This window comes from Larimichthys crocea, chromosome X, assembly GCF_000972845.2.
Source record: "Larimichthys crocea isolate SSNF chromosome X, L_crocea_2.0, whole genome shotgun sequence".
Taxonomy (NCBI): Eukaryota; Metazoa; Chordata; class Actinopteri; family Sciaenidae; genus Larimichthys; species Larimichthys crocea.
The window spans coordinates 36916599-36943806 of record NC_040020.1 but is presented as its reverse complement, the minus strand read 5'-3'; the positions used below and the strand labels follow the sequence as shown (position 1 = coordinate 36943806).

The 27208-nt window shown below is 44.6% G+C and overlaps 2 protein-coding genes across 2 annotated transcripts in view; both read left to right on the top strand.

Moving 5' to 3' along the window:
• Window positions 1-497: 497 nt before the first annotated feature.
• On the top strand, window positions 498-12046 carry LOC113746500 (zinc finger protein 629-like). The gene is made up of 5 exons (XM_027282446.1): window positions 498-1368; window positions 2933-3063; window positions 5754-5951; window positions 8573-8639; window positions 10631-12046. The coding sequence occupies exons 1-5, from the start codon at window positions 1080-1082 to the stop codon at window positions 11614-11616; spliced, it is 1671 nt and encodes a 556-aa protein (XP_027138247.1). The 5' UTR covers window positions 498-1079; the 3' UTR covers window positions 11617-12046.
• A 1459-nt stretch (window positions 12047-13505) lies between these two features.
• Window positions 13506-27208, top strand: part of LOC104931761 (uncharacterized) — a 34764-nt gene continuing 21061 nt past the window's right edge. Inside the window, exons 1-8 of the mRNA XM_027282999.1 lie at window positions 13506-14023; window positions 14789-14865; window positions 16158-16281; window positions 16424-17418; window positions 18615-19167; window positions 20675-20751; window positions 21007-21121; window positions 22861-23932. Of these exons, the coding sequence (XP_027138800.1) occupies window positions 13813-14023; window positions 14789-14865; window positions 16158-16281; window positions 16424-17418; window positions 18615-19167; window positions 20675-20751; window positions 21007-21121; window positions 22861-23932 (3224 nt within the window). The 5' untranslated portion in view covers window positions 13506-13812. The remainder of the gene's footprint in view (window positions 14024-14788; window positions 14866-16157; window positions 16282-16423; window positions 17419-18614; window positions 19168-20674; window positions 20752-21006; window positions 21122-22860; window positions 23933-27208) is intronic.

Genomic DNA, 27208 nt, shown 5'->3' with positions numbered 1-27208 from the left:
AGAGCACACTAAGAACTACTGTATGAAATACTGTCCAGAAATTCATAGTTAGCCTGTTAGAAATAAGAAATAGTATTCATGTGGACAAGGACAGAAAAAGGAGATAAGATGGCGAAGGAGGTCGTTAGAAAAGATGATGGAACAGTTCATATTAAACTATCAAAATCAGAGGGGGGGGAATAAATAAACAGTGACAACAGTATTGGGAGAATGAGACAAAAGAACATTTACTATATAAGAAGTAGAAAAGGTAACAGAACAATTATTATGAGCAGATTAGGTCACAGATACTTATACTTGGTGCTGCAATTACTGTGGAGAAAAGGAGAAAGTGAAGCATGTCCTCACCTCATGAAGTGTGGGCGATGATCTCAGGTCTACAGGTTCCTCAGTCTAGTTTTTACATTGTACTTCCACAGGGTCACAGCATCAAGAGTCAGCCCACCTTGTCTTTCCCTATAAGTCAGATAGATTGACATTTTGGTTTCACAACACTTTGCTTTTACTGTTTTTGTTTTTTTAAATCTAACTCCACAAATTAAAAACAGGGGCAGTAAACATAACACCAAATAAGTTAAAAACACGGGTTGAAACATTAAAGATCTCTGTATCTTTCAGTCAGACCACAGAAAGGGAACTCAGCATACAATGGAAAATTCTCCAGTTCTGGTTTGTAAAGAGTTCTCCACTGTGGGCTCAGCCTCTCGGTCCACACAGAAGTTGCTCTATTGCACAAGCTCGTTCTGTGGATAGTTTTTACACCATAGAACAAGAGTCGCCTCTGTGTTGTGTGGCAGGTCTGCTCCTGAACACAGGGGGCGCTGTTGTGCTGTGTTGCTGCTGGAAAGAAAAACACGGTCCAAACTGGAGCTTCCGTGTCGCCATCATATCAACAAAGAGTCCACAGCGCTGCTCCTCACACACACACACACACACACACACACACACACACACACACCTTAGAGACACAGTGATGTATGTCAGATAGCACTGCGGCGTGTGTACAGCTGTCACTCGTGTGTTCAGGACAGAGTCCGTCTCTCCGTGTCACAGGCGTTGAGTGAGTGCTGACAGTGACGATGTCGATGGCCGCGGACTTCCACTCTCAGATAGCCTCCATCATGGAGGTCCTGGCTAACGCGGCCGTCGCAGAAATTTGTAAAGTTGTTGACGACGGCTACGCCGTGGTTCAGCTGGAAATGTCCCGGAGCCAGAAGGAGAACGAGTTCCTGCGAAGGAAGATCAAACTGCTGGAGCTGCAGGTCACCCGCTACCGAGCGGAGAGAGTGAAGGGAGCGGAGGGCTCCATCAGCAGCCGCTTCCCCGGGGTCCGCCTCCTCAACCGGCAGAGCAGGGACTCATTGGCCGGTATGTAACCCCGGTACTCCGCACAAGTCCGGCCACGTACTTTCTCTTCAAAATGTTTAAAACTGTATGGTTTTTACTTTATTTTTTCAAACACCGAAGACATGGAATGATGTGGTGAACAAACCGAAATATGTTCTCTAGTCATAACTTCAAACGAACAGGTGTGCCTGTCAAAAATTAATTAGTGCAATTTATTTTCTTAAAGGGCCAGTGTAACATTTAAGGAGAAGTATAGGCAGATGTTAAACATGATAATTATAACTATGTTTTCATGTATATTAACCTGAAAATAAGAGTCACTGTGTTTTTATTACTTTAGAATGTGACTTTTATATTTACAGAGGGAGTGGGTCCTCTTCTGTGGAGTCTGCCATGTTTCTACAAACCAAACACTGGCTTTAGACGGCCACCGTCTAAGTTTCCATTTCATAGTTTGAACAGGAGGGTGAGGCGAGCAGTACTCCTACACACTGCACGTTAAAGGGTGTGTGAGTTGACAGAAGTGATATGATTTCTAATATCCAGGAACCGCACAGGGAGTGTTCTAGCTGTTGATGTCTGGTTGTGATGATGAAACTGGCTCTGCCCAGGTTACCTCTGCAGCAGAGTTCATTACAGTTACCAGCCACAAGAATCAACATTTCACAGCACCTCAGGTTAAAGCCCACAGAAATGCTTCACGGAGTTCAAGTAGCAGACACATGTCAACATCACTGGGTGCGGCTGTGGCTCAGGAGGAGGTAGAGCAAGTCGTCCACTAGTCAGATGACCCGGGTCCTCCAGACTGGGGTCAGATACTGAACACCAAATTACTCCTGAAGGCTGCGCCATCAGTGTATGAATGTGTGTGTGAGATATGTAGTGTAAAAGTGCTTTGAGTAGTCAAAACACTATAAAGGCGCTATATAAATACAGTCCATTTACCATTTACCATCAACTGTTCAGAGGAGACCGTGTGAATCTACATTCATGGTCAAATTACTGCAAAGAAACCACGAAACTCAAAGAATGGACATGAGACCAGTTCAAATCTGGACTGAACCTCCACTCTATGCAAGGGTTGACCTACATATGGAGTGATGAAGCAAAATAATCTAAAATATATTTAGCTTTGTTTACTACATAATTCCATATGTGTTCTTACATATTGTGTGATGTGTTCAGTGTTCATCTACAATGTAGGAAATTACAAAAACAAAGAAAAACTTATGAATGAGTGTGTTTGGAGACTGCATGATCAGTTAGTTAGAATAGGACTTCTGCAGGAAGTTCTTTGTTTGATCACAGGCCACACTGAGATCACGGTGTGTCTACATAAAGCCTCTGACAGACACTCATTGGCTTGTTTAACACCAGTGCTGCCATTTTTACAACAGTTCACCATTTAGCAACACAGGAGGACGTGTGTGTGTGTGTGTGTGTGTGTGTGTGTGTGTGTGTGTGTGTGTGTGTGTGTGTGATATCTTGTTAATCTGGCGTAATGTCAGAGTTTGATCAGCTGTGTTTCCTTGTTGACTTCAGTTGTAGTAATTGGTGTCTAATTATTCTCATTCTGTCCCATAAGGGCCCTCTCTGCAGGGCAGGACCAGGTTTTTGAACCGAGGTCCAGGGAGTCAGCAGACTGTGCAGAAGACCCAGCCCATCAACCTGGACCAGGATCCTGATCAGGAGGTTGTCACCACCACCAAAACTGAGGTAGCTATCCCGCAATGCACCAGCACCAGAAAACCATCTTCTTAAGGGTTCAGAATGTGTGACTTTTCTTCACCCTGAGAAGTCAGTTAAGTTTTTGTTTTATTACAGGAGAAGTTGGCACATGATCTGCTCTAATGCCTGCATGTTCAGTCTAGTTATGAGTCTGCTGTCAGAGCAGATTACAAAAATAATCAGCAACATTATCAATAATTAATAGAGCCCTAATGTGATCATTCACCAGGACTGGTTTAGTGATGTAAGCTGGATTTGTTGGCCTGCTGTCAGGTTTGACTCAGCCTGCCAGGCGTTTCTAGAAATGTGACTTTGACATGATCTGTACCACGATGTTGTGTTGAAGGAAAAAGTGGACAGAAATCTCTGCAGCCATTGAAATTCACACACAAGGTTTTTCCTCTTGGAAATTTCCACCAGGTGCATGATGGGAAATGATCTCAAAATGTTCCAATCTGCGAAGGCAGAATTTAGTTCACTCAGCGTCCGTTAACAGTTACCTGGGGGAAATCCTCAGTTCCAGAAATCTTCAGAGTGCAGATTGCAACCAGATGAATACTCTTCACCTCATCCTTTTCTTGCAAGTGTGTGTGAGAAACAACAGTGGCTGCAAAACTCAGGAAAACGCAAAAGGCTCCATCTACTAATGCCGCTCCTGAATCCACCATGCCCAATCAGAGTCTGGTTGGAGCCATGTTCAATGGGAGGCTAGTGAGCCCAGTTCTGCTGCCCACTTGCCTGGATCTGGTGCTGCTCCTCAATAGTATTCAGCATAAACAACCTGATTGTTTAAAACAGAGCTGCACCACTAAATGAGCTAACTGAGATAACTAGCTAATGGAGCCTCATGAAAGAGAGGTGAAACGTCCTGACAGATCTATAATCAAGTCCAGCTGCCCCAGATTGAACTCTTCCTGAAGAAACATGACCTGGATGACCGAGAACCTTCACACACTTACTACTGGCAGCTCCAGTTAGCAGCTGATGTCCATGTTAAAAAAGACAACAGAGTTTGATGGTTTGTTTTGGTCTAACCCTACAGACATGTCAGTCCCAATCTCCACAGCCATTTAGTCAGATTTGGATTATTTTGGGCTGTTTATTAGTTTTTGTCCTTTCATTTAGTGACACATTAAGTGTCCTCAAAATATGAACTGCTGAAGGCTGTGCCATCAGTGTGTGAATGTGTAAAGTCATTCATAAATGTATGTTTTATGTATTTCATTGTGTTCTATGTGCCTTAAACTGTGTGCTTGTATTTGTTTTATGTTTTAATGAGACTGAGACAAATTTCAGAAATCAAATTCAAGTATAGTGCCTGAAGAGTTTTTTCTGATTTCCAGTAAATACTTTAAGTCACATAATAATCATTAATACAGTTTATGTATATTCATCCCTTGTGCAGAGCCTGTGTTTAATGTTGTATATTTATTTTTACATCATTTCTCATTAGTAAGCTTTTTACATTTGTTTTCACATTTCATCTGTAAATATAGTTCCCAGTGCTGTAAAGACTTGTTGAGGACTTTCAGGCACTCAAATTGCATCTTGGAAGGTAGAATTTAGTTCTTCTACATCTACTCTGACATCAGACACTCACCCACCCAGGAACATCACCGTGACCCCACACACAACTCTAGTCTATGTAGGACTCTATGTAGGAGAGTTATAGAGGGCTGCATCACAAGACCTGACCTCCTCATTTACGAGACCTAAACCAGACTGACATGGCTTGGAATGAGTTGGACTGCAGAGTGAAGGAAAAGAAGTCATCAAGTGCAGCAAGATTTTCTAACTCCTCCCGGGGGATCCCAAGGCTGGATAGGGTATATTATCCTTCCAGTGTGTTCTGTGTCTGCCCTGGGAACTCCACCCAGTTGGACGTGCCTGGAACACCTCCAGAGGACAGTGCCCAGGGGGGCATCCTAATCAGATGCCTGAACCACTTTTGCTGGCTCCCTTTGAAGTGAAGGAGCAGCGGCTCTCCCTCTGGATGTCTGAGCTCCTCACTCTATCTCTGGATAGAGTGAGCCTAGCCACCCGGTGGAGGAAGCTTATTTTGGCCTCTTGTATCTACAACCTCATTCTTTCACTACCCAAAACTTATGATCACAGGTGAGGGTTGGAACTAGATGGACTAAAAAATAGAGAGCTGAGCCAGAAGGTGAAGCTCCCTCTGAATGACAATGGTCCACAGACACCGCACCAACCCGTCGGGCCATCTCACGCTTCATTTTCCCATCACTCGTGAACAAGACCCCGAGATACTTGAAGTCCTTTGCTTGGGGCGGCAGCTCGTTCCCAACCCAGAGGGAGCATTCCACTGTTTTCCAGCAGAGACCCATGGCCTCAGACCTAAAGGTGCCAACAAATCAAAGCCAAAGGTGGCTCATTTGAAGAATCTAAAATCTAAAATATATTTTGCGTCATTTACAGTTTTTTTTTTTTTGTTTACCACATAATTCCAGATGTGTTATTTCAGAGTTTTCTCTTCAAAATAATAAAAAATAAAGAACCACTGATTGAGAAGGTGTGTCCAAACTTTTGATTGGTGCTGTGCATGTGTCCTCTTTATTAACACCACTTTTATGATTTGTATCAGGTTTTTCAGCAGGGTTATTGTTGATTATTGTTAGTCAATACGTTGTCCGTTATTTTTAATCTGTTTGTCCTTTCAGTCAGCAGAGCCTGAGGAGGACACGGAGCTCCTGATAGTCAAGGTGGAGGGAGCAACAGAGGCCGGAACTGCCAACCACGAGGTGCCAGCAGACGCCCGCATCAGCAGCAGAGGAGATGCAGACACGGTCACATCGCTCCCGGTCGCCCCGGAGGACGCCGGCGAGGGACGTCCAGACAGACGCCGCAGCGAAACGGAGGTCAGTGGATCTGACATCATCAACTTTGTTGTCGGCAGGACAGCTGAAACTGACAGAAGCGGTGACACCACCTACATTTCCCCGCCGGAGCGAACAGGAAGTGATGTCAGAGCAGGGGACAGTGAGCCGCTGAACTATGATGCTGACATGACGCCACACAGGGACGCTATGCAAACTTCCAGTGATGAGGCTGGGTTAGACACCGCCAAGTCCTCCCTGTCAGAGGTGATAGTCATTGATGGAGGGGGGACATCAGACAAGGAGGGGGAGGAGTGTGAGTGGTCAGATGTAGGCCAGACAAAGGGAGCAGCAGGCAGAGGGAGAGACATATATGAAAAAACTACATTACTCAAGTCAGTGCAGTCCTCTCTGCAGGAAGGCTCTGTCCTCTGTCGTGACAGTCCAGGAACATCCGGTGGTGGAACCTCCGGTATCATCTCCTCCAGTGACACACCCAGCATGGCTCTGCACCGCCCCGTCAGCCACTCCAAGCCCGTCTCCAGCAGCTTCCACCTGGCGTTCTACCATGCCGTCACCATGGAGCGCCCATACGGCTGCACCAGCTGCACCAAGCGCTTCTTCCTAGAGTCGGACCTGCAGAAGCACATGGCCAGGCACACCAGGGAGAAGCCCTACACCTGCGCGCTGTGTGGCAAGAGCTTTGTGTGCCAGAGCCAGCTGGACATCCACCGCAATGTGCACACGGGGGAGAGGCCATTCAGCTGCTCCGTCTGCAACCGACGCTTCTCCCATCCCAGCAACCTCAAGAGGCACCAGAAGATCCAGCACTGAACACAAAGAGCAGACCTCCAACAGCACTGCTGCACCAAAGTTTTATAACCAGGGCTGAACTAACCCTAAAGACAAGGCTCTTTATATTTCACTTTTGAATCCTGACGCCTCTTTTAAGACTTTTTTTAATTGGAACACTACGAGATGGAAAAAATGAATGAAACGCAGACTGAAAGAAAATGCACTAATCAAAATCATCTGATGTTGCTGCACCTCTGTCCTGTGACGTGTCTGAATAATCGTCCAAACAGTTCACTGTTTTATCTGGAAAATAGGCAAACTGAAGTAGTACAGGGGCGGCAGACTCTCAACACTAACAATGAAAGTGATCATTATGAATGTCATTAAATAGCTATTGCAGGTAGACTTGAAAAGAGTTTATTTGTCATTTCTTTATAAAGATGACAAGCAGGTAAAAAAGCCAGGTAGTGACCCACCTGGTTAAACTGCCCAATCTCCATGATTTGATTTTAGTTACACATGCGGAAACATCTGGAAAGAGTCAAAGAATTCTTTATAAGGCAGCATTCAGACAGGATCTAGTGGGTTGTCTGTTTTGGCTGCAGTGGTGTCTGCAAAAAAAACACGGTAATGTGTGGTAATACTCCACCTGTTGTGTTCCGACTTTGTTCATTTTATGAAGAAGCTTCTAAATCTGAGTCTGACTTAATTTACGCTGCAAAATAGTGACACCAAGAAGTTTAATTTGTTTTGGTTCAGGAGAGCTTTGGTCGAGAGACATAGACAGTGAATGAGAGTGACGGAGCGCTGGCCTCGGTAAAGCTGCTAATCAGAGAAATAAAAAGTTATTTCCTGATTGTTTCACAGCAGTTACATTCAACACATGTAGGCACACCACCAGCAACCCCACACGCCGTACAGCCATTCACCGCAGCACCTGATCCTGAATGTGGCCTAAGACAAGCACAACAACTTCAACCTGGCCCCTTTTTCCATGTTTTTGTGTCTAAGTGACTAAAAGCGATTTTGGAAATTTGGTATTTGTTCTGGTGATCCAGAACTGAGTGAGGGCGCTGCAGCCGGCACAGCCTTTAAAGAGGATGCATGTGTGTATTGTACTGTATGTAAGCAAAGTGAACAAAGTTCTTTTTTATCTTTGTTGTGTGTTTTAATGACAGCACTTCAGTGGAGCGAGAAGGTTTGAGTCAGGTGTTTTATTTTGTTTTTCACAGATTTCTATTCAGTCCAGTTAATAAAGATTTGAATGAGACAGATGAGTTTTCTCCTCATCGTATCATCATATTTAGTTTTTCTAATAAGAAAACATTTGCTCATATTCATCAGATACAATCACAGTTGTGACGATAATGTGTACAACATTTTCAAAGGGATACAGACGTGGATGTGAGCAGTTGTAGCACACTCTCTTTATTAAACAAACCTTTGTTAAGTTTTCATCATCGAGCTCTGTGTGGACTGCTTTTACTCCTGGACCTGCTGTCACTCATCCTTTTCAATTCATCCCATCATATTCGACATGTAACTGCATGTTTGACCATTTCAGTGTATCCTTTTAATCAGAGCTCTGAGCTCACCAAAGAAGAGAGGGAGATCTTACATGACTTTGTACCCATGTATACAGTGAAGTGTAAATATGGCAATAAATCATATTTTCAGAGAGTGATTGTATCATTCATGTTTTAGTCACAGTTAAATGCAGTTCTCTGCAAAGAATTTCACAAAGTGTTTAATTATTATATCTGGCACAGATATCGAACACATCAACCCAGTGAATCCTATTTGAAATAATTAATTATTACAGTATTATTACTTCTTATGTCAGCTAAACGCCTCCCTCCTCTTTCCAGGGCCAGGGATATCTGACAAACACGAGCAGCCCTCAGAGCAAGGAGGAAAAGATGGATGAAGTGCAAGGTATCTGTTTTTCTGTCACACTGTTTCAGCTTGCACCAAGCTACTCCATACACCCACTGTCCAAACTGCAGGAAACTGCGCAGAGTAGATCATATGTTGGGGATTATTTTCAGCAGCGGATTAATCCACATTTAGCGCTCTAGTTGAATATCTGTACTAGGTCAAATTGAGTCCACCCCCATTGTGTACATCATAACTGTTGTATTATTTATATTCATTGATTATACACATCAATGTGACGACTGGTTCATAGTAACTACTTTAGACTGAACAGTTTGTCACTGTTGTGTCATACTGTGGTTTGTGTGTTAACAGGTTCACTGCTGTACACCCAGTGGAGCCAAAACATTTAAACAGAGCAGCAACCTCTGTGGCTGTGTAGCCAACACAAAAGTTCTAAAAACTGCAGTTCCTTAAACGTCCACTTGAGGCTGGCTCCAGAAGTGAGTCAGTCTCCATAAGTCCCAATGTTCAAATGTCCAACTTCACAGCAGAAATAAACATGTTTACAGCCTGGTACAAAAAACAGTTTTGGTCTCTGTAGCTAATTTCCCCGTTCATGACAACTGTACTGAGGGTGACTTTATATACAACTCACCTGTTCACATTATATTAAGGCTGAAAGTTATGCAGGATTAAGAGCGTGGACGCTTTGATTGACAGGTGGGTGCTTGAGCACCCAGGCTTCATTCACCCACCTCAGCTCCACACATGCTCTACTCTTTGTCCATTTTTGGATCACCGGGAAGTGGTGGAGGCAGGACTGCTAAGATGGCAACAGCCAGAGCGACCACACTGAGCTTCAGAAACCTGTCAGTGACGTCACAGAGACGACGGCCACATTTTATGGTGTATGGTGAAGGGACATGTGTTTTTAATAGTTTATGGCGAGAAAAAAGACACATCAGCTGTTCATTCACAGACAGCATTTGTTCAAAGCTGGTTTGGTTCGGTGTATGACATCTGTTGACAAGAAAATAATTACCTTGAACAATATCATAAATTCATTTTAGAAGGCAGGATAAATCTACAGCACTTTCAAGGAACAAGGTTGACTCTTGAGATCCACTATGTGGTGTGACAGAGCACAGCAATGCAAGTCATTAGTCAACATTAAGTACAAATGATTATCTTTTAACAGCCTGCAAAGACTTGGTCCTTACTGTTTATACAGTTATGTGGTGACACAGTCACGTAGAGAAAGACCTGCTATACGAACATCCAAACATTAAAGGTCCAGTGTGTAAGTTTTAGTGGCATCTAGTGATGGTGAACTTACAGATTGTAACCAACTGAACACCCCTCACCTCACCGCTCACCCCTTCCTTCCAAACACGTGGGATAACCTAAAGTCGGCATGAAACTCGTGAAAAACGTGAAAGGCCCTCTGTAGAGTTTGGGCTTGGTTTGTCCTTTCTGTGCTGCTGTAGAAACATGGCAGGCTGTGTAGATGAGGACCTGCCCCCTCTGTAGATAAAGAAGGCTCATTCCAAGGTAGTATAATCTAGTATAATCCATATTTAGCCAATAGATTCTCCCAAATCTTACACGCTGGACTTTTAATGCATCCATTCAAAGTGTGTGTGTTCTTTAAGATTATTATCCAGATCATTTTCATTACAATCTTTGATTCAGTACAGCAGGGCTCAACAGCAACGGTTGCCAGGTTGCCATTGGCAACCATTTTGAGCAATTGGCAACTAATTCTTGGCTTTTGGTTTCCATCAGGGGCAGAAAAATTTTAACATATAAAATACATCAATTTTATATATTTATCACATCAGTGATATTTAAATATTGCAGTGGGAGCCAAAGTAGACAGCACAACAGAGGCATCTGTTTTAGAGACCAATCATAAGTTAAAAAATAAAATGGAAACCATGATTTCAGTGCCTGGTGCTTGGTTGGCAGCCCGGTAACTACTTCTAAAAGTCAGTGTTCAGTCCTGTGCACTTTTTTTCTAAATGTTTTCTTTGCTGCGGGTCCATCAGGTGACACGTCAGAGAAACACAGTCCCTCCCAAACGCTGGTGGAATGGCAGAGCAGCGAGAATGAAGACACAGAGCGGCCATCTTGTTCCACATACGCACCAGAAAGCGTAGCAGGAAACTCATCATTCAGCCAAATAAGGACAAACCCCTCCTCCAGTTGCCCTGCTGTTTCTAAAAGGCCTCAGTGCGACGTGGACCAGGCAAGCCCTGCGTCGAAGCTCGACGTCATTGTGATCAACTCGCTTCCCCGTGCAGCAGAGGACGGCAGCAGCAGTGGGGCGTTGTCATCTGTACGAGGTGGAGATGATGGAGCCGAGGAAGTGACGCCTCTCATAGGTCAAAGCAACGCCGCTGGGAGGTCACAGTATCCGCCGCTGCTGTGCATTCAGATCAGTGAGCCATCCAGTGAAGCCATGTTTCAAGGTAACATGCACAATCACATTATGACAGGTAATCGTATTTCTACCTTTAACAACCCCCCTGTTACCATGGGAACGGTGGACTCTCAGCAGCAGGAAACCCAGCACTCTTGGTCTGGAATCCGGCCGATAGACAGTATCCACTTCCCCAGTCAGAACCACCTTTATCAAGCGTCTAGCAGTCAGAACCAGGACTCTGGATCAGCACAGTCCCTGCAGCAGCCCTGCCTCCCCTACGCCTGCACCTTCTGTTCACGTCGCTACGCCCACCAGTGCCAGCTGCGCATCCATGAGCGCGTCCACACTGGGGAGAAGCCTTACCAGTGCACCCAGTGCGGAAAGAGCTTCGGGCAGGTCTGCAGCCTCAAGAGGCATCAGATGGTCCACACGGGGGAGAGGCCTTTCCCCTGCCCCCACTGCGGGAAGCAGTTCTCCACCTCCACCAATCTGAAGGTCCACCAGAGTGTTCACACCGGGGAGAAGAGGTTCCACTGCTCCAAGTGTGGCAAGAACTTCTCCTTCCTCAGCAACCTCATCAGGCACCAGGCTCTGCACACCAGCAAGTAGAGCACATCATACAGGGCTGAGTCTGCTTTATGAACAACAACCACAACCAGCCGAGGCCATGACATTAAACTGTTCAGGTGTCAGATTATTGTGGATAGATGATTTGTCTGGTCTTCATTTCAGCAGCATTTTTTTTTTTTGTCAACATTTTACATTCAGTGTTTTTCTTGGGATTCACTCTGGAATGTGAATCTCTGACAGTGTACATTAGTCTTCCTGTAGATGATGATTTGTACCCGGCAGAGTGGCAGCAGATTGGAGCTGACTGTGGTGTGTAAGTGTTCAAAGAAACTCAAAGAGAACACCTCGTCATGTCCTCATCGGTGCAGGTCGTGTTAACAGCTCGCTTTTCTTTGAGGTCGTGTAAATGTAACTTACACTCAGACAAGCTTCAATTCAAATCAATTAAAAGGAAACTGGTGAAAAATGATTAGTGTCATGTCTGTGTCCACTTGGTGAAGTCCGATATTCACTCTCTTTCAGCTCTGACTTGGTCTCCACCAGAGCCGTTTCTTGTTATGTGCGGACTATGCAGTTGCATAGGGCCCGCAGCCTCCAGGGGGCCCCCAAGCTGCAAGGTCTTTATTTGTAGCCAGGCAAATGTCCTCATTTGTTGTTTGAAGCACTTCTATGCTTAAAAAGCTGATACACTTTTTAATAGCTTATAAGCTAAACTAATCTGCTATGATAGGGAAGCTGTGACTGTTTGTGAGGTAATCAAGTTAAAATCATCTTTGAGTGATGTCTGCTGACAGGTATGACAGGATGAATGACAGCCGCCCACCATTCACTGAAGTGAGGAGAATAACGGTATGCTCCATTAATAATTACATCATGGCATCAAAACAAACTTTGCAGTGTTACATGTAAACGTTTCTTACTACCTGAAACATCAGAATTATTCTCAATTTTTTTTTGTATTGTTTACACATCAAAGCAGACTTAGTCATGTTGCAATTGTCATTCATCTCATGATATGAGATTCCTTTTTTTTTTAAGACTTAAGACTTTCCTTTTTGATAAAGCTTATAGTTAGGGCTGGCTCAGGTCATCCCTTAGTTATGCTGCCATAGGATTAGAATGCCGGGGGACTTCATCTCTCCCCCTCACTCCCTGTACAGATTGTAAAGCCCCCCGAGGCAAATGTACTTTGTGACTTTGGGCTATACAAATAAAATCTGATTTGATTTAAATTTGATTGGATTTAATCTGCAGGACGCCTCCACCTGCAGATTGTGGCAACAAGTTGTAGCCTAGCCCTCGTCCTACCAGCATCAGCCTACAATCTGCAGGAGTCGTAAGGAACATTCTGCAGCATGTGGGAATGAATCCAAGTGCACTTTAAATTTGGATGCTGGCCTCAACTCTTCATTGAAGCTGCTGATCCAGAAAACCATCGCTATAACTTGACCTGCACTTTTTGGACAGACTGCAGAAACAATGTGACGGTTTGGAGTCAAGAAGTCAAGGTACCCAAACATGATAATAATGAGCTTGTAGTATGAAATGTAGCATTGAATTGTATAGACTTTATATGATAATGTATGACACTAAACGTAAACCAGTAGATCAGCACAAGTATTTTATAAAAGATGATGCAATGGCTGAAGGTCAGTATAAGGGATGAAGGCTGGTGTACTGTTATGGAACTGATGTAATGGTATCAAGGACAGGGCAGGAGGAGGTAGATGGTTTGAAGCCATGCCCCCCAATGAAAATTATTATTATACCATTAGAAATGTGTAATAATGTTTTGTTTTATTGATATAAGACTTCATTATGTTTTTATTGGGACAACGTATGTAACTTATGTTATTCTACTGTCTTCATAAAAGAATTGATTTCATTTAAAATCAGAGTGAATTTCTAAAAAAAATGTTGCAGGAGTCTAAACCTAGTCTCTGGCCCAGGATTCATACTTTTGAACCTCAACGAGATCCATAAATAATTTAACACATTTTTTTTGTGTGCAAATTTCTTTTGCCGAATTTTAATATTGGTGTCTATTCCGTTCATTACGGTAGTCGGCAAACTCGGAAGTAAACACAAACAAGCTTCTCTTTGAGAGGCACCGTGATCACGGAGGATGTCCGCTGTTGTCTCCTCTCATGTGTCCTGACTACATTTCCAACAAACCCCTCAAGAGCAGTCTTCTCTGGAGAAACGTGTCCGCGCCGTTAGGGGGGACAGGACAGGATGGCAGCTTCCGTGGACCTCCACGCTCAGCTGGCCTCCATCATGGAGGTGCTGGCTAACGCGGCGGTGACTGAGATCTGTCAGCTGGTGGACGAAGGGTTCGCCGAGCTGAGGGTGGAGATCTCCCGCAGCCAGAGGGAGAACCTGGCCCTGAAGAGCAGACTGCGGCAGATGGAGGTCCGTGCAGGAGAGGTGACCTGCAGCAGGAGAGGTTAGTCTGCGCCATCACAAACAAACAGCTGTTAGTAACACCGTCAGAGACACAGATGCTGTTTGCAGGGACACACAGATAGAGATGGACAAATCAGAAACATGAAGTGAACAGTAAACAGGAATAGTTGTGCAGGATCATTTTATATAAAAGTGATTCACACTCGAGGTTGTGCTGTTATACTGAATATCAGCACTGTGATTAACTTCAGCCATGCTGATATTCAGTATAACATCACAGCCTCGAGTGTGATATCGCATCAATCTAATAAATGTGTAACTCATCCCAGATAGCAAAAATCTTTTGGCTTCGCTTTGGCCCAAATCTGGCTTGTCATTTTGGCAAAGTTATGGGTGGATGTCTGGGCCATAAATGGCCCAAATTAGGAAAGGCCAAATCATACCAAAAGGGAGCCAAAATTCACCCAAAACAAATCGCGCCCAGTCTTCTGGCATGCCATAAACATGCCTTAACTCAGCCATATATTGCTGGCGCCTCCTTATCTATTATGGATAGCCCTAATCATACCACAGTTAAGCCAAAAGGCTTTCTTAATGCCAAAAGAAAGCCAAAAATGCCAAATGTATGCCATAATACAGCCAAAGTATTTGCTATCTGGGATGTGGAAACATTAACAATCCACCATGCAGGATATTCGAAACTGTTGCCGCAGACGTGTCATGTTTAATCACGAGGTCCATGTCACAGAGCACATATGAACATGTGATCATATCATAACAACCCCCTGTGATCTGCTTCGAACAGGTCATCACCCCAGAGAAGACGCTGCTATCGTTACCAAAAGAAAAGTCGAGTCGTCCACGCAGGAGAGCAGATCACAGGTCAGCGCTCAGCTCGTCTTTTAACTGATCACCATTAAAGCAGAGATGTTAACCCCTTATGAACCAGTCCGCAGCCTCACATCCTCAGGTGGCGTTCCTCTGGCTGTTCCAGAATCTAGAGGTGCGGTCGAATAGTCTTTTTTTTGCTCAGGAAGTTTCCTCACTGCATGAAATGACCTGTAAGTATTAACGTAGCTGCCATGATGGGAGCTGTTTGAATCCTCTAAGTGTTAAGGAGAGGAGCTGTCAACAACTCCATGTAGCAGCAACAAAAAAACACACACTGTTCAGTCATTCACAAACAGACACTAAAAATAACACTGAATGTATTTAAACAGTGTGGTGCAGACTGCAGCAGAGAGAGGACGTGTGAATATGGACAGACATGATGATGTGTTACATATAAAACATGAATATGCCATCATTCAGTGTGACGGTCAAACTTTCTCTAACAGCGTCCTGCAGATCATCATGGAAGTTACTGTTGATTATTAATCATTCATCTTTTACCATAACTTGCTAACGTGATTATATCTGAGTGGACAGGAGAGTGAGCGACCGTCCTGTGACCAACACTTCATTTTATGTTTGTGTGCGACAGGTGGACACTCATTTATTATTTGAATTCTGACACTGATAATGAAGTCATGTTTTTCACCTGGTTGTCCACGTTTATGTTTCCTGCCTAAAACATAATGGTAAGAGCTCACGGGGAGAAGTATGTAAGATGTGCCTTTGTAGCCACCGTAGCTGTCTCCTAACTCCTTATGAAGTCTCCTTCACATCTTTCCTTTAGGTCAAGACATTTCCATCAAGGACAAGTGGTTAGGAAAGGACAGAGGAGGTCATTTTTTTTTACTCTTCGAGAGTTACCCTCATTTTAAATCTAAAGGTGACAAAGCGATTTTGCCACCTTGCCTTTAGAACAACTTGTCTGAGGAGACATATCTGTGTCTCATGTCTGCCTTTTAATTCACTTCTTAAAACACATTTTTATAATGATGTAGTCTTTTTATATAAAATAATATTCTTTTATGTTTGTCTTATTTATCCTTTTATTTATTTATCTAACTGTGGCCTTTATTTTTTATGTTGTCATCTTTAATAAGGTCTCTCTCTCGTCCTGATCCGTCGTCGTCTTCCTCCAACATGTTCTAAAATCTTCATTTGGTGTCACTTTGTTAGTGTCTGCTTCTCTGTTTTGAGTATCCAGTCTGTCTGTCAAACAGTGTAAACTGTTCTTAAGGTGCTATATAATGAAAGTTATTTTTATAATGTCTTCCGTCTGTCAGCCTGTGGTTGTGACGGAGCAGCAGGTGGAGCCAGAGGTGGTTTTGGTAAAGAAGGAAAGGCTGGAGGAGGAGCTGACGGGCTGCAGCGTGTTGGAAGACCATCCCACAGCTCTAAACAGCAGCAGTACGTATGAGCAAGAGTGTTCTGCTTCTTTATACCAGCTCGCTCACCTGGTTTTAACATGTGACGTGTATCTGGATAAGAAAAGACGTGTTGATGTAAGGATGGAGCATTGATATAATCTTTCTCTCTCTCGCTGCTGAAGGCCGACGCCCTCTGAGTGTTAAAGCAGAACTCTCCAGAGTCAGCGCATCAGGTCGGTGTGAAGAAGAAGAAGAAGAAGAAGAAGAAGAAGAAGACTTCACCGGACCTGAAGTTCAGCAGGAAGAGGGTGTGGCTGAGGCCAGTACTCTGGATCTGTACTCTCAACCAGCAGACTGGAGCCACAGAGGTTCTGGTCCAAATGGAGCCAGAGAAATGACAGAGAAAGTAGTTGTGGATGGCAGTGACTGTCTGTCTGCTGAGTCCAGTAGTAGTGGTGTTGAGGCTGCACTGGATTCAGAGCTCAAACTGGAGGCGAGTGTATGTGAGCACTCAGCAGAGCTGGACTCTTCCTCTGTCGATGACCTGTTCTCCTCTCCAGAGGTGGCCAGGTCTCTGACAGCCCTTCACAAACACTCCACAGGGACAGAGGAGCTGCTGTCGTCCTCATCTTTTCCTTTCATGAGCAGCTTTGGGAGCTCCTCCATGTCAGACTGTCTGACCTCCTCTTCCATCAGCAGCGCCTCCTTGGACTCCAGGGGCAGAAGCTTCCCCTGCAGCACACAGCGAGTGTTCAGCTGCCAGCAGTGCTCCCGCCTTTTCTCCACCTCCAGAGATCTGATGGTGCACCAGTGTTCCCACGCTGGGGAGAGGATCTACCAGTGCCACCTCTGTAAGAAGTTTTTTAAGCACAGGCACCAGCTGAAAACCCACCAGTGGGTGCACACCGGGGAGAAACTGTACAGCTGTGCTCAGTGCGGCAAGCGTTTCTCCCAGTCCAGCCACATCAACAGACACATGAGCGTCCACACGGGGGAGAAGCGCTACAGCTGCAGCCTGTGCGGGAAGCGCTTCTCGCAGCCCTACGCCCTCAAGATCCACCAGGCCGTCCACACCAGAGAGAGACCCTACAGCTGCACCAAGTGTGGCAAGAGCTTCTCTCTGATGGGGAACCTGGTCCGCCACCAGAGACAAAGTGTCACGTGCATATGGAGGCAGTGAGGCGGATTCTACGGCAGACTGTGCTGTTGTTATTTATACACCTTCATGTTTACAATAAAACATTCAAAAGACGCCGTTTGTTCGGTCACTGTGCACTCTGCCTGCCAACATCCATCACGTCTTCAGAATATTGGAATAAATCAATAGGGCGAGAGGCGGGGTACACCCTGGACAAGTCACCAGCTCATCACAGGGCACAAAGAGACAACAAACAACCACCCACTGGTCTCTGGACTGTGGGAGAGAGCCCACACAGACCCGGGGAGATGCAAACCCCAGCTGAGGTTCGGACCAGGTGGTAACCACTGAACCACCGTGCCGCCACCACAAATGATTAAAAATGTATACAGCTTCATAAACTGTTGCTTTCTGGATTATGTCCTTTAAACATGGATATATAACATGGATATAACATGAGATCAAGCAGGTGGGTAGTAGATAAAAGACCAGAGATAGAAAGAGAGAGAGAGAGAGAGAGAGAGAGAGAGTGGAGAGAGGAGGAGAAAAAATAAATAACAATAATAACCATAGCACTAATAGTAATAATAATAATGAAAATAATGGTAAGAACAATGGTAAGAAATGGGACCGTGTGTGTGTGTGTGTGTGTGTGAGAGAAAATAACTGCACTGATGGGGGGAATATCAATTATCAGTTAGTCTTTAAACATAGTATTAATTATGCTACTTATGCTGGGAGATCCAGGCCCAGCCAGCGGCACATAATATATGAAGTTGCATTAAATAATGAGGTAATCATTTGCACATAATATAAAGTTACCATTAGAAATGCCTAATTTGCATATTTCAACAAAAGCTTTGCATACACAGTGTATCATGTGCACACATAAAAACAGAAAGTTGCATTACATCGTGTCTCATTTGCATATAATATATAAGGTTTCCGCTAAAGTGTCTCATTTGCATATTCAAATGAATATACATATATATTTTTAATAAATATGATTGTATAATATCTCGAGTCACCCTTTGAATATTGAAACATTTCATAATCATAGAGAACTAACAGAAACAGTGTTGATGTGAGCACTGGTCCCGGTGACGTCCCGGTGACGTCCCGGTGATGTCCCGGTGATGTCCCGGGTTAGATGTGTTCTGACCCACCTGGTCGGGTCGGTCCGGACCTCTGGTCCCTGTCTGCCTGTGAAGTGATGCTGAACAACAAACTGACGTCATCAGGAGGCGACTCTCGCCCCTCGCAGAGGCTGGTGGTTGAACACATTGCAGCAGCAGCAGCAGCAGCAGCAGCAGCAGCAGCAGCTGGCGGTGCGTGGATCAGACCCGCAGCTTGTTGCATGTCACCTGTCACACCTCACTGTGTGGAGCTTCTCACGCCCGCGCGCAGCAGCAGCAGCAGCAGCAGCAGCGGCGGCGCCGTCCGCCGCGCGCATCTGTCCGTGCGGGAGCAGACAGACGGAGCTGGAGCTGGAGCTGGAGCTGGAGCTGGCGATGATGGCGGACTGTGTTGGCTTTCAAGCGCAAATCGCCTCGATCATAGAGATATTGGCCAATTCGGCGGTGGCGGAGATCTGCAAGCTGGTGAACGATGGCTACGCGGCGCTGCGCTCCCAGATGGACCAGGAGCGCGAGAAGAGCGAGAAGGAGAACGACGTCCTGCGGCAGAAGCTGCGAGACATGGACGTGAAGATGCGGAGCTACGAGAGGAAGATGAGGAGACGGAGTCAGCGGGAGGAGATGCACGCCGTTCATTTTAGGCCACCCGAAGGTAAACAGATGGAGACGGCGGGAGGCACGTCTGCAGCTGGCCTGCTGCATGACACACACACACACACACACACACACACACACACACACACACTCACAGACAGCTCTCATACACACAGTCATTGACATATGAGAGCATACAGCAGTGATCAAACTTCTGCAGTGATGACTGTGCACACACACAGGACACATTATACCACATGTCAGCTCTCTGTATGGCATCACACACACACACACACACACACACACACACACACACACACATACAGTGTGGAAGGAAGTTGTGTCAGACTGAAGATGTGAACCAGGCTGGATGGGTCTCAGTGCAGGAGAATGACAAACATGTGGGGAGTCTGGATATGTCCACTCAGCCCTGTGCTGTGTTCAGTGTCTCCGTGCTGGAGTAACCACGATCCGTTTGTTTACTGTGGTGATGAACCCACCTGAGGACCAAGAGGACCCATGTGGTGTTGGTGCAAAGACAGATGCAAGAGAGTGGCATGCAGGTTGAATCCAAGTATATGCAGTGGTACTGGAGAAGGATCTTAGTCTTGAGACCGATTTCAAGACCACTGTTTGACAGTCTCAGTCTTGACTTGGAATCAACCACATCGTAGCCAGTCAAGATGAGAACCATATCACCAGATTGTCTGTGATTTGTCTGGTTTGACTGTTAACATCAGTACTGTGATTGGAGGCTTCAAAGTCGACCAACAGCTCATTTCTGATTTGACATTCTCATCACTGTTAACAACAGTCAGACAGTAGAGAGCGAATCTGTCTGTCTGTCTGTCTGTCTGTCTGTCTGTCTGTCTGTCTGCCAAATGTCTTGCTGAATTTGACTTCTTAAACCACATCTGCAAAAGAAAACACAGCAGTGTGTAAGTCCTGTAATACCATAGTACTATAACCTTAGTAGGTTATATACCGTCTGGTCACAACTCTGCCTTGACTACAACACTGATGTACAGTATATATATATATATGTACAACAACATCTGGATTGATGGAGTCATGTGACATCACAAGGACAACCCAGCTTGAGTTTAACATCAATACATTTGGATCTTAATACTATTTTTCTAAAGCCTGCTCGACATCTGAGGGAGCAGGAAGAGACAAAGATGAGAACAAAGTGGAGAACTGGGCAGGTTTGTGAGTGACTGGTGTCAGCTGATGACAGCTAACTCTATGTTCACACCACAACATTGTAAAGTTTGGTACTAGTAGAGGTAATATGGACATAAATATGACTGTAAACGTTTGTCTTGTAGGACACTCGAGCAGCTCCAGTGTTAGCGATGAAAATCAGATTTTTGTGAGTCACATATTATGGGAAAGAGTGTGTGCTGTGTTTTGTACTGTATTTGGTGACAGACTGTGAATCACATGATATGTTCAGCATTCAAGATCAAACACCAGATGGCACAGTGTACACATGCTCAATGAGCCAAAAACCCTGAAACTTCAAAAGGCGAGAAAACATGTGGACTGTGTTATTGTTGCAGGACCTGATGATCATCAGCCTCTGGTGCCACTTCTCTCTACCTCCTCTGAAGACAAACCCTTCCAGCACTTTTCAAAGGTAAGCATTCATCAGCACAATATTTAGAAAGTGTTTGTTCTTCTACCCTTGGAGCACATAGACTATGAAGGAAGTAGAGATGATACATGTTCAACTTTCTACTGCATCTCTCACAATCTTGTAGAGTGTTGTGAAACTGTCTGCTGTGACATCCTGTGTTTCATGTAGCCCAGATGTATGAACATGGTTTCAATTGTGCAATAAATTATAGATGACACTGATGATACGTCTTAACATGTTTTCACCGTATCGCAGGAAGAGGAAGTCAAGGTGTTGCCCCTGGTAAAGCAGGAGAACGTGGAGAGAGACGACTGCAACCTGGACCTGAAGGTGGAGGTCAACATCAGGGCAGAGTGCGGCCTCTCGACTGGTGAGTGTGTTTAATCGATCCTTCATATAATAGGGTTCCGTGGTACCACCACGACGACAGACTTTAAGACACACTGACACACTGTCATAGGCTGTCTGTTAAAGAATCCTGAACAGAACTGGTACCAGCTAGTATGGTGGAAACGGGGTACTCCTGATCGACACTTCTTTGGAGCCACAGTTCCAGTTTTTCTCGAACTATTCATTTCATAACTTTAAAGTCTGTGTAAAGTAAGAATAAAATAATAAATATGTGTTTTGGGTTTGTCAGACCAAAGAAGAAGCCAAATTTGAATGGTTAAAAATATCAACAAGTTTATGAAATTATGTGTCAAAGTCAGGTAAAAATGAATTCTCAGCTCCAGGACTGTGGGGGCGTGTCCTCTAAATGTGCTGAAGCCACGCCCACTTGTGGCAGCAGTCAAGCAGCCATTTTGAAGCGACTGAAACGTGTCAGATGAATTCAGAAAATGACATGACCAACTTTGAAACACTGAGCGAGATGAATTCATCTCTATCTCTCTGCTAGGGGGGCAGAGGTATGCTCAGGGTGGCCTCAGCGTGTCATCGAGCCACCCTTTAAGGACCGCCCACAAAATCCTGGACTGAAAAATGCTGAAAAACTCCACATTTCAGTAATATATCATTCAGGGTCTTTTCACATGTTTTCAGCAACTATTTTCCAACGTATTTAATGTATTTTGAAAGAAATCTCAGAATTGCCTTTACATGGACTTTAATCTTTAATATAATGTGAACAGGTGAGTTGTATATAAATTCACCCTCAGTACAGTTGTCATGAACGGGGAAATTAGCTACAGAGACCAAAACTGTTTTTTGTACCAGGCTGTAAACATGTTTATTTCTGCTGTGAAGTTGGACATTTGAACATGGGGACTTATGGAGACTGACTTACTTCTGGAGCCAGACTCAAGTGGCTGCTCTAGGAATTACAGTTTTTAGCACTTCCACATTGGCTTCCTTTCCCAGACACAGAAGTTGGTGCTTGTGTGTGATGTGCTTGAACGTGACTATGTTGCAGGCTGATATTGACAGAAAATATTACAGGACATGCAAAACACATTTTAAAATATAATGCAGTATTTTGGCAGTGTAATATGTTTTTAAAGGAATTTATTTCATCTATTTAATTCTATTCTATCTCATTTAAGAGATTCCTCCTTGTACCACTAGAGGGTGGCCATATACCAGTAGTGGTACTGCACAGGTTAGAGAGCCACTGGTTTCCACCAGACTTCACATTTTAGTCCACCCAGCAGATACTTTGACTGGATCCCATGACTGTGATGAGATTAAGTTTGAGTTCAGATTATCTACCACACATCTGTCCTCTATACTCTACTTAATTGCTTATTACTGTTATTAGTGCTCTCAGTGCTCCATGTCAGATGCCTGCTGTAAGATTTATTAAGACGGAGGGGAACCTCGGTACGACAGATCATTTTCTGTGTCAACAACAGACTCAAGTTGTGTTGGCACACTAGTGAGCTCAACCTAAAGTCAGACACACTGCAAACTCTGAAGTTCTTGTTTGGTGCATTTTCTCTGGGTTGAATACAGACTCCAGCTGCACTCTCCAGAAGTGGTCATCACAGAGTTTGTTTAATCAAAGCACACTGCACTGTTTTCTTAGAACAAAGTTACAGTACAAATCAGGAAATACAAAATTGAGAGCAGAACAGTATAGCAGTAATGTTTTCTGTTCCCCTGTGGCTTCAGCCCTGGAGCCCAGCGAGGAAACCCCTCCCACTGATATTGCCCTTGACACCAGTGTCACCAACATCACCTCCTCCACCACCACCCAGCTCTCATCCTCCCCCACTGACGCCACGATGGACTTGACCTGCAGACCCCGAGCTAAACGTAAAGCCTCCAAGCCTCTGGGCAGCAGTTTGATGGTGAGCGGTGGAGGGGTTCCGGCCCCCGATGCAGCTCGCAGGGATCTTGGAGGGAGCCTAGCAGACAGCGCTCTGAAGCCAGAGATCCAAACAGACGACACGACCGAAGATGAACTTCCTTCCTCTCAGCTGTCAGCACCTGTAGCCTCGGATGAGCCGAGCCCCGACCGCCTCAACAGCTTGGGCCTGGACCTGGCCTGGATGCAGGAGAGGGTCAGCCATCTCGGTGCAGCATATGCAGTAGCACAGCTGGGTTTGGGAAACACAGACACTAGCCACCCCTCTGCTTCCTTCCCCACTCAGGGAGGGGGAGACAGTCTAGATGGCCCCCCAACCATGCTCTTTACAAGCGGCGCTCATGAAATGGCTGCTTTTGCCGCTTCCTTTGACATGGCCGCTGCCGCAGCCGCCGCTGCCGCCGTCGTGGCCGGGCCACCTCCACCACCTCCTCTGCCCCCTCCCCCGACAGCTCCTTCTACCACCACAACTAGCCAGAGGCGGCCTTACAGGAGCACCGCTGCTGCTGCTGCTGCTGCTGCTGCTGCTGCTGCTAAAGAACCCCTGGTGTGCACTGTGTGCGGGCGCGTCCTCCCCAGCGCTGGTGCCCTGGAGCTGCACCAACGGGTGCACACAGGAGAGAGACCCTACACCTGCCCCCACTGTGGAAAGGGTTTCGCCCAGCCCAACAACCTTCGGGTCCACCTTCTCATCCACACTGGGGAGAGGCGGTATCGATGTACGCTGTGTGGGAAGAGCTTCATCTCGTCCAGCCACCTGAAGAGGCACCGCACAGTCCACACGCAGGAGAAACCCTACAGCTGCTCGCGCTGTGGACAGTCCTTCAGCCAAATGTGTAGCGTTCGCAGGCATCGGCAGCAGTCCCAGTGCGGCCTGTAGACTCACCGCTGGAGGAGGCGGGAAATCTAAAAGTGATCCTCGAAATCCCTTTTCTGTGGGAATTCTAGCATCTTATGTAAGCACGAACTAATAAGAAGCAAGGCTGTATCCTGTGATATCATGACACTTTGAGTCGATATTTGTCCTAGATCATAGCGGTAATGTGTGAATTCTGTTTTCTCTCGACCTTTTCTTACTCCTCGTCTCAAACTGAGAGAGGCTCACAGAGCTGACTGTGAAAGAGTGCCTGAGACGCTGTTGATAAGTATCCATTTGTCAGTTAACGGTCTTGTTTGTAACAGACTATCTGCTTTACATAACTAACCCACATGGGCTGATCCAGGCGGGAGAAGGTCAAAGTTTATCCTCAAACATTTTGCCTGATAGTGATGATGACATCACACTGTCCACTGACCAGCCAGTGAGACAGATCTTATTTGATTTTATTGAAGTAATGGGTTGACTTTCCATCAGATGTTAAGCACTTGTTAACAAAATCTCTTCTGCCTTATTCCACTGTGATTTCTAAAGACAGAATCACATCTCGACACTTCCAGCTTGTGTTGTTTGTTTTAGGACTTTAAGCACGACGAGATTTCATTTCTAACGTTAAAGGTCCAGTGTGTAACATTTCAGGGATCTACTGGCAGAAATGGAATATGATAACCATAACTATGTTTTCATGGGTTTCTATGGCCACTGTAGTTTACCCTACATCAGGGGTAGGGTAGCCCACCCTACCCTGCCTGTGATTGGCTGACATCTTGCACTCACCTTGACCAATCTCAGTCCTCATGCCTGAACCCAACCAACAGGAACCCACAAAGGCAACGAGTACTGGCCAATCACAGACAGGTAGGCTGTCCCTTTCTCTGAGTAGCGGTGTAGAAACACTGTCAGAAAAAAAGAGTCGCTGGTCAAAATGTAATCTGCCCCAAAACTAAATAAAACTCAATGATGTGTCGCCTTCAGCTCTGGGTCCAGTCCAGACTGTGGTTCTCCTATTAGTGACCTTTGCCTTACGTGCTTGGAGTGGGAGGGTGAGGCGAGCTGTATTCAGTTGGTTGCAATTTGCAACTTCACCACTAGATGCCGCTAAATCTCACACACTGCACCTTTAAGTGAATTTCTTAGTATTTTGTGCAGAATGTTGGACTCTTCCTTTAAAGCACTTTAAATGTTCCCATACCTTCTCGAGGACGCCTGCTGTTGAATAAATCTTGTAGCGCAGGCCTGCACCTTCTCATGTATGACTGTTGATGATTCTTTCTGTCACACTGATTGTCAGTATATTTATTTACTTCATTTCTCATGAACGTGGGGGAAGATGTAATGTGCTGTCGTCCAGAGGATTAACTTCAAGGTTTGAAGTCAGAATATTTTATTTTTTAGGTACAATGTCTGCAATGTTTGAACCCCCCGGCTTTCTCAACTCCTCCCAGGTTGAAGCCTAAGATGTAACAGTCTTTTTAATGTCAATCATTCTTTGTTCTTTGATACTGAATAGAGAACAAAGGGCTGTAAAAAGATGTAAAGTAAAAACATATATATCAGAGAGTCGTGTTTGTATGTGTAGATGTTTGGATGTCATTGGCACTTGCTGTAGGTTGCACAGCTAAAACAAATATGTTGCCTTTTAGTATTCTTTCATGACATGTTCCAGTGTTTTCAGATGTATACTATGGGTATCATTAAATACGTAAAACGGTTTGCAATGATCTTTGGCCGTGCTGTGTGGTGTGATCTCTTATAAAGGACTGGACCCTTCTCAGTCATCCAGGACTCCTCTCTTCTATTTTGAGCCGTTCGTTTGTAAAGGAGGTACAGCATGTGTGAGTTTGTGACAAAGATGATATACCACAACTGCAAAAAAAGATGCAAAATATATCGTTTCATACAATTAATAACCGTAGATGTCCTCAAGATACAAAATGGATACATGTGCACATCTGATAGATGAAGTTACTGCTGTTATCTCAGACATATTGTGTCAGACATAAATGTTTGTAGCAGCTGACTTTGTCTTGATGAGTATCTTCATCATTCAGTGCAGGAGCTGCTGTCACAGCTAGAAACTAAGAGAATCTACGGGAATGTCACATAGGATAAGTTGGGTTATTTATTTTTCTGACATTTTTAGTTTGAAATGAAAAACCTGTTTTTTTTTTACAGGCATAACCTCAAGCAAACAGTTTCTGTAGTGACTCATCAGCCTCTCACATCTACTTTGGAGGATATTTGCCATTACCAATGTTCTTGTGTCTGTTGTTAATATTGTAGAAGGTGGTCCACTTCTAGGCAGAGTTGTAGTCTTTTTCAGATTTGTAGATGATCTGCATCACGTTGGAACGATGAAGCTCAAATTGACTTCATAGCTACCCCAGACAAATGTGCTGTCACTACTCTTCCTGAGGTCCTCTGAGATCTCGCTTCCTCTCTGCATGACTCACCTGTATGGGTTCACCTGGGTAAAACTAAAGTGACCTGTTTTTTTTTCTGTTGTTTCAATCAGTGATGCACAATTTCGTCCCTAAACATCTCTGATGTTATTGTTCCATTTCAGTGATTGTCCCACCTGATTCTACTTAACTGATTGTTTTAACCAGTGCAGCTCAGAGTTCATGGACTTTTGCACCTACATAAGTTGACCAAAAACTAAATGTAGTCTTGACTACACAATTGATTTTTTTAAAGAGTATATTTAATTGATAAACCTGCACTTTTATCAGGGTGAAACAATAGAAAACTCCAAAATGCTCAAGAGGTTCACAAACTTTTGAGCAGCACTGTATGCAAGACCCACATGTATAAAGAGATGGAGCCCTGTAATGAGTCTGTTAATGCAATAAGAAAGGTGCACTTTGGTCTTATTTATTATTATTATTATTATTATTATTTATTGTTTTGTTCTTTACTTGTTTACTGTGTATTTTGTCTCATGGTATATGTGTAGTATATATTAAAGTAGATATTTTAAATTATATTTACAACCAACAGGTGGTATATTACGGAGCCCCTAAAGGGACATGGTGAAAGAAAAAAAAAATGGAAGTGTTTCTGGTGCGCACTTGAAACTTTCTCATGCTCACCAGAAACTTTCTCGTGCTCACCAGAAACTTTCTCGTGCTCACCAGAAACTTTCCCGTGCGCACTTGAAACTTTCTCGTGCGCACCAGAAACTTTTTAGTGGCCAAGTTTCTGGTGCGCACGAGAAACACTTCCATTTTTTTTTCTTTCACCATGTCCCTTTTTTTCTTTCACCATGTCCCTTT

Excerpts from the sequence above, each read along its gene's own strand:
- LOC113746500 (XM_027282446.1), top strand. The coding sequence starts at position 1,080 with ATGTCGATGGCCGCGGACTTCCACTCTCAGATAGCCTCCATCATGGAG. Across the intron at positions 1,369-2,932 it reads GAGCAGGGACTCATTGGCCG|GGCCCTCTCTGCAGGGCAGG; the intron begins GTATGTAACCCC and ends CTGTCCCATAAG. Across the intron at positions 5,952-8,572 it reads GACGCCGCAGCGAAACGGAG|GGCCAGGGATATCTGACAAA; the intron begins GTCAGTGGATCT and ends TCCTCTTTCCAG.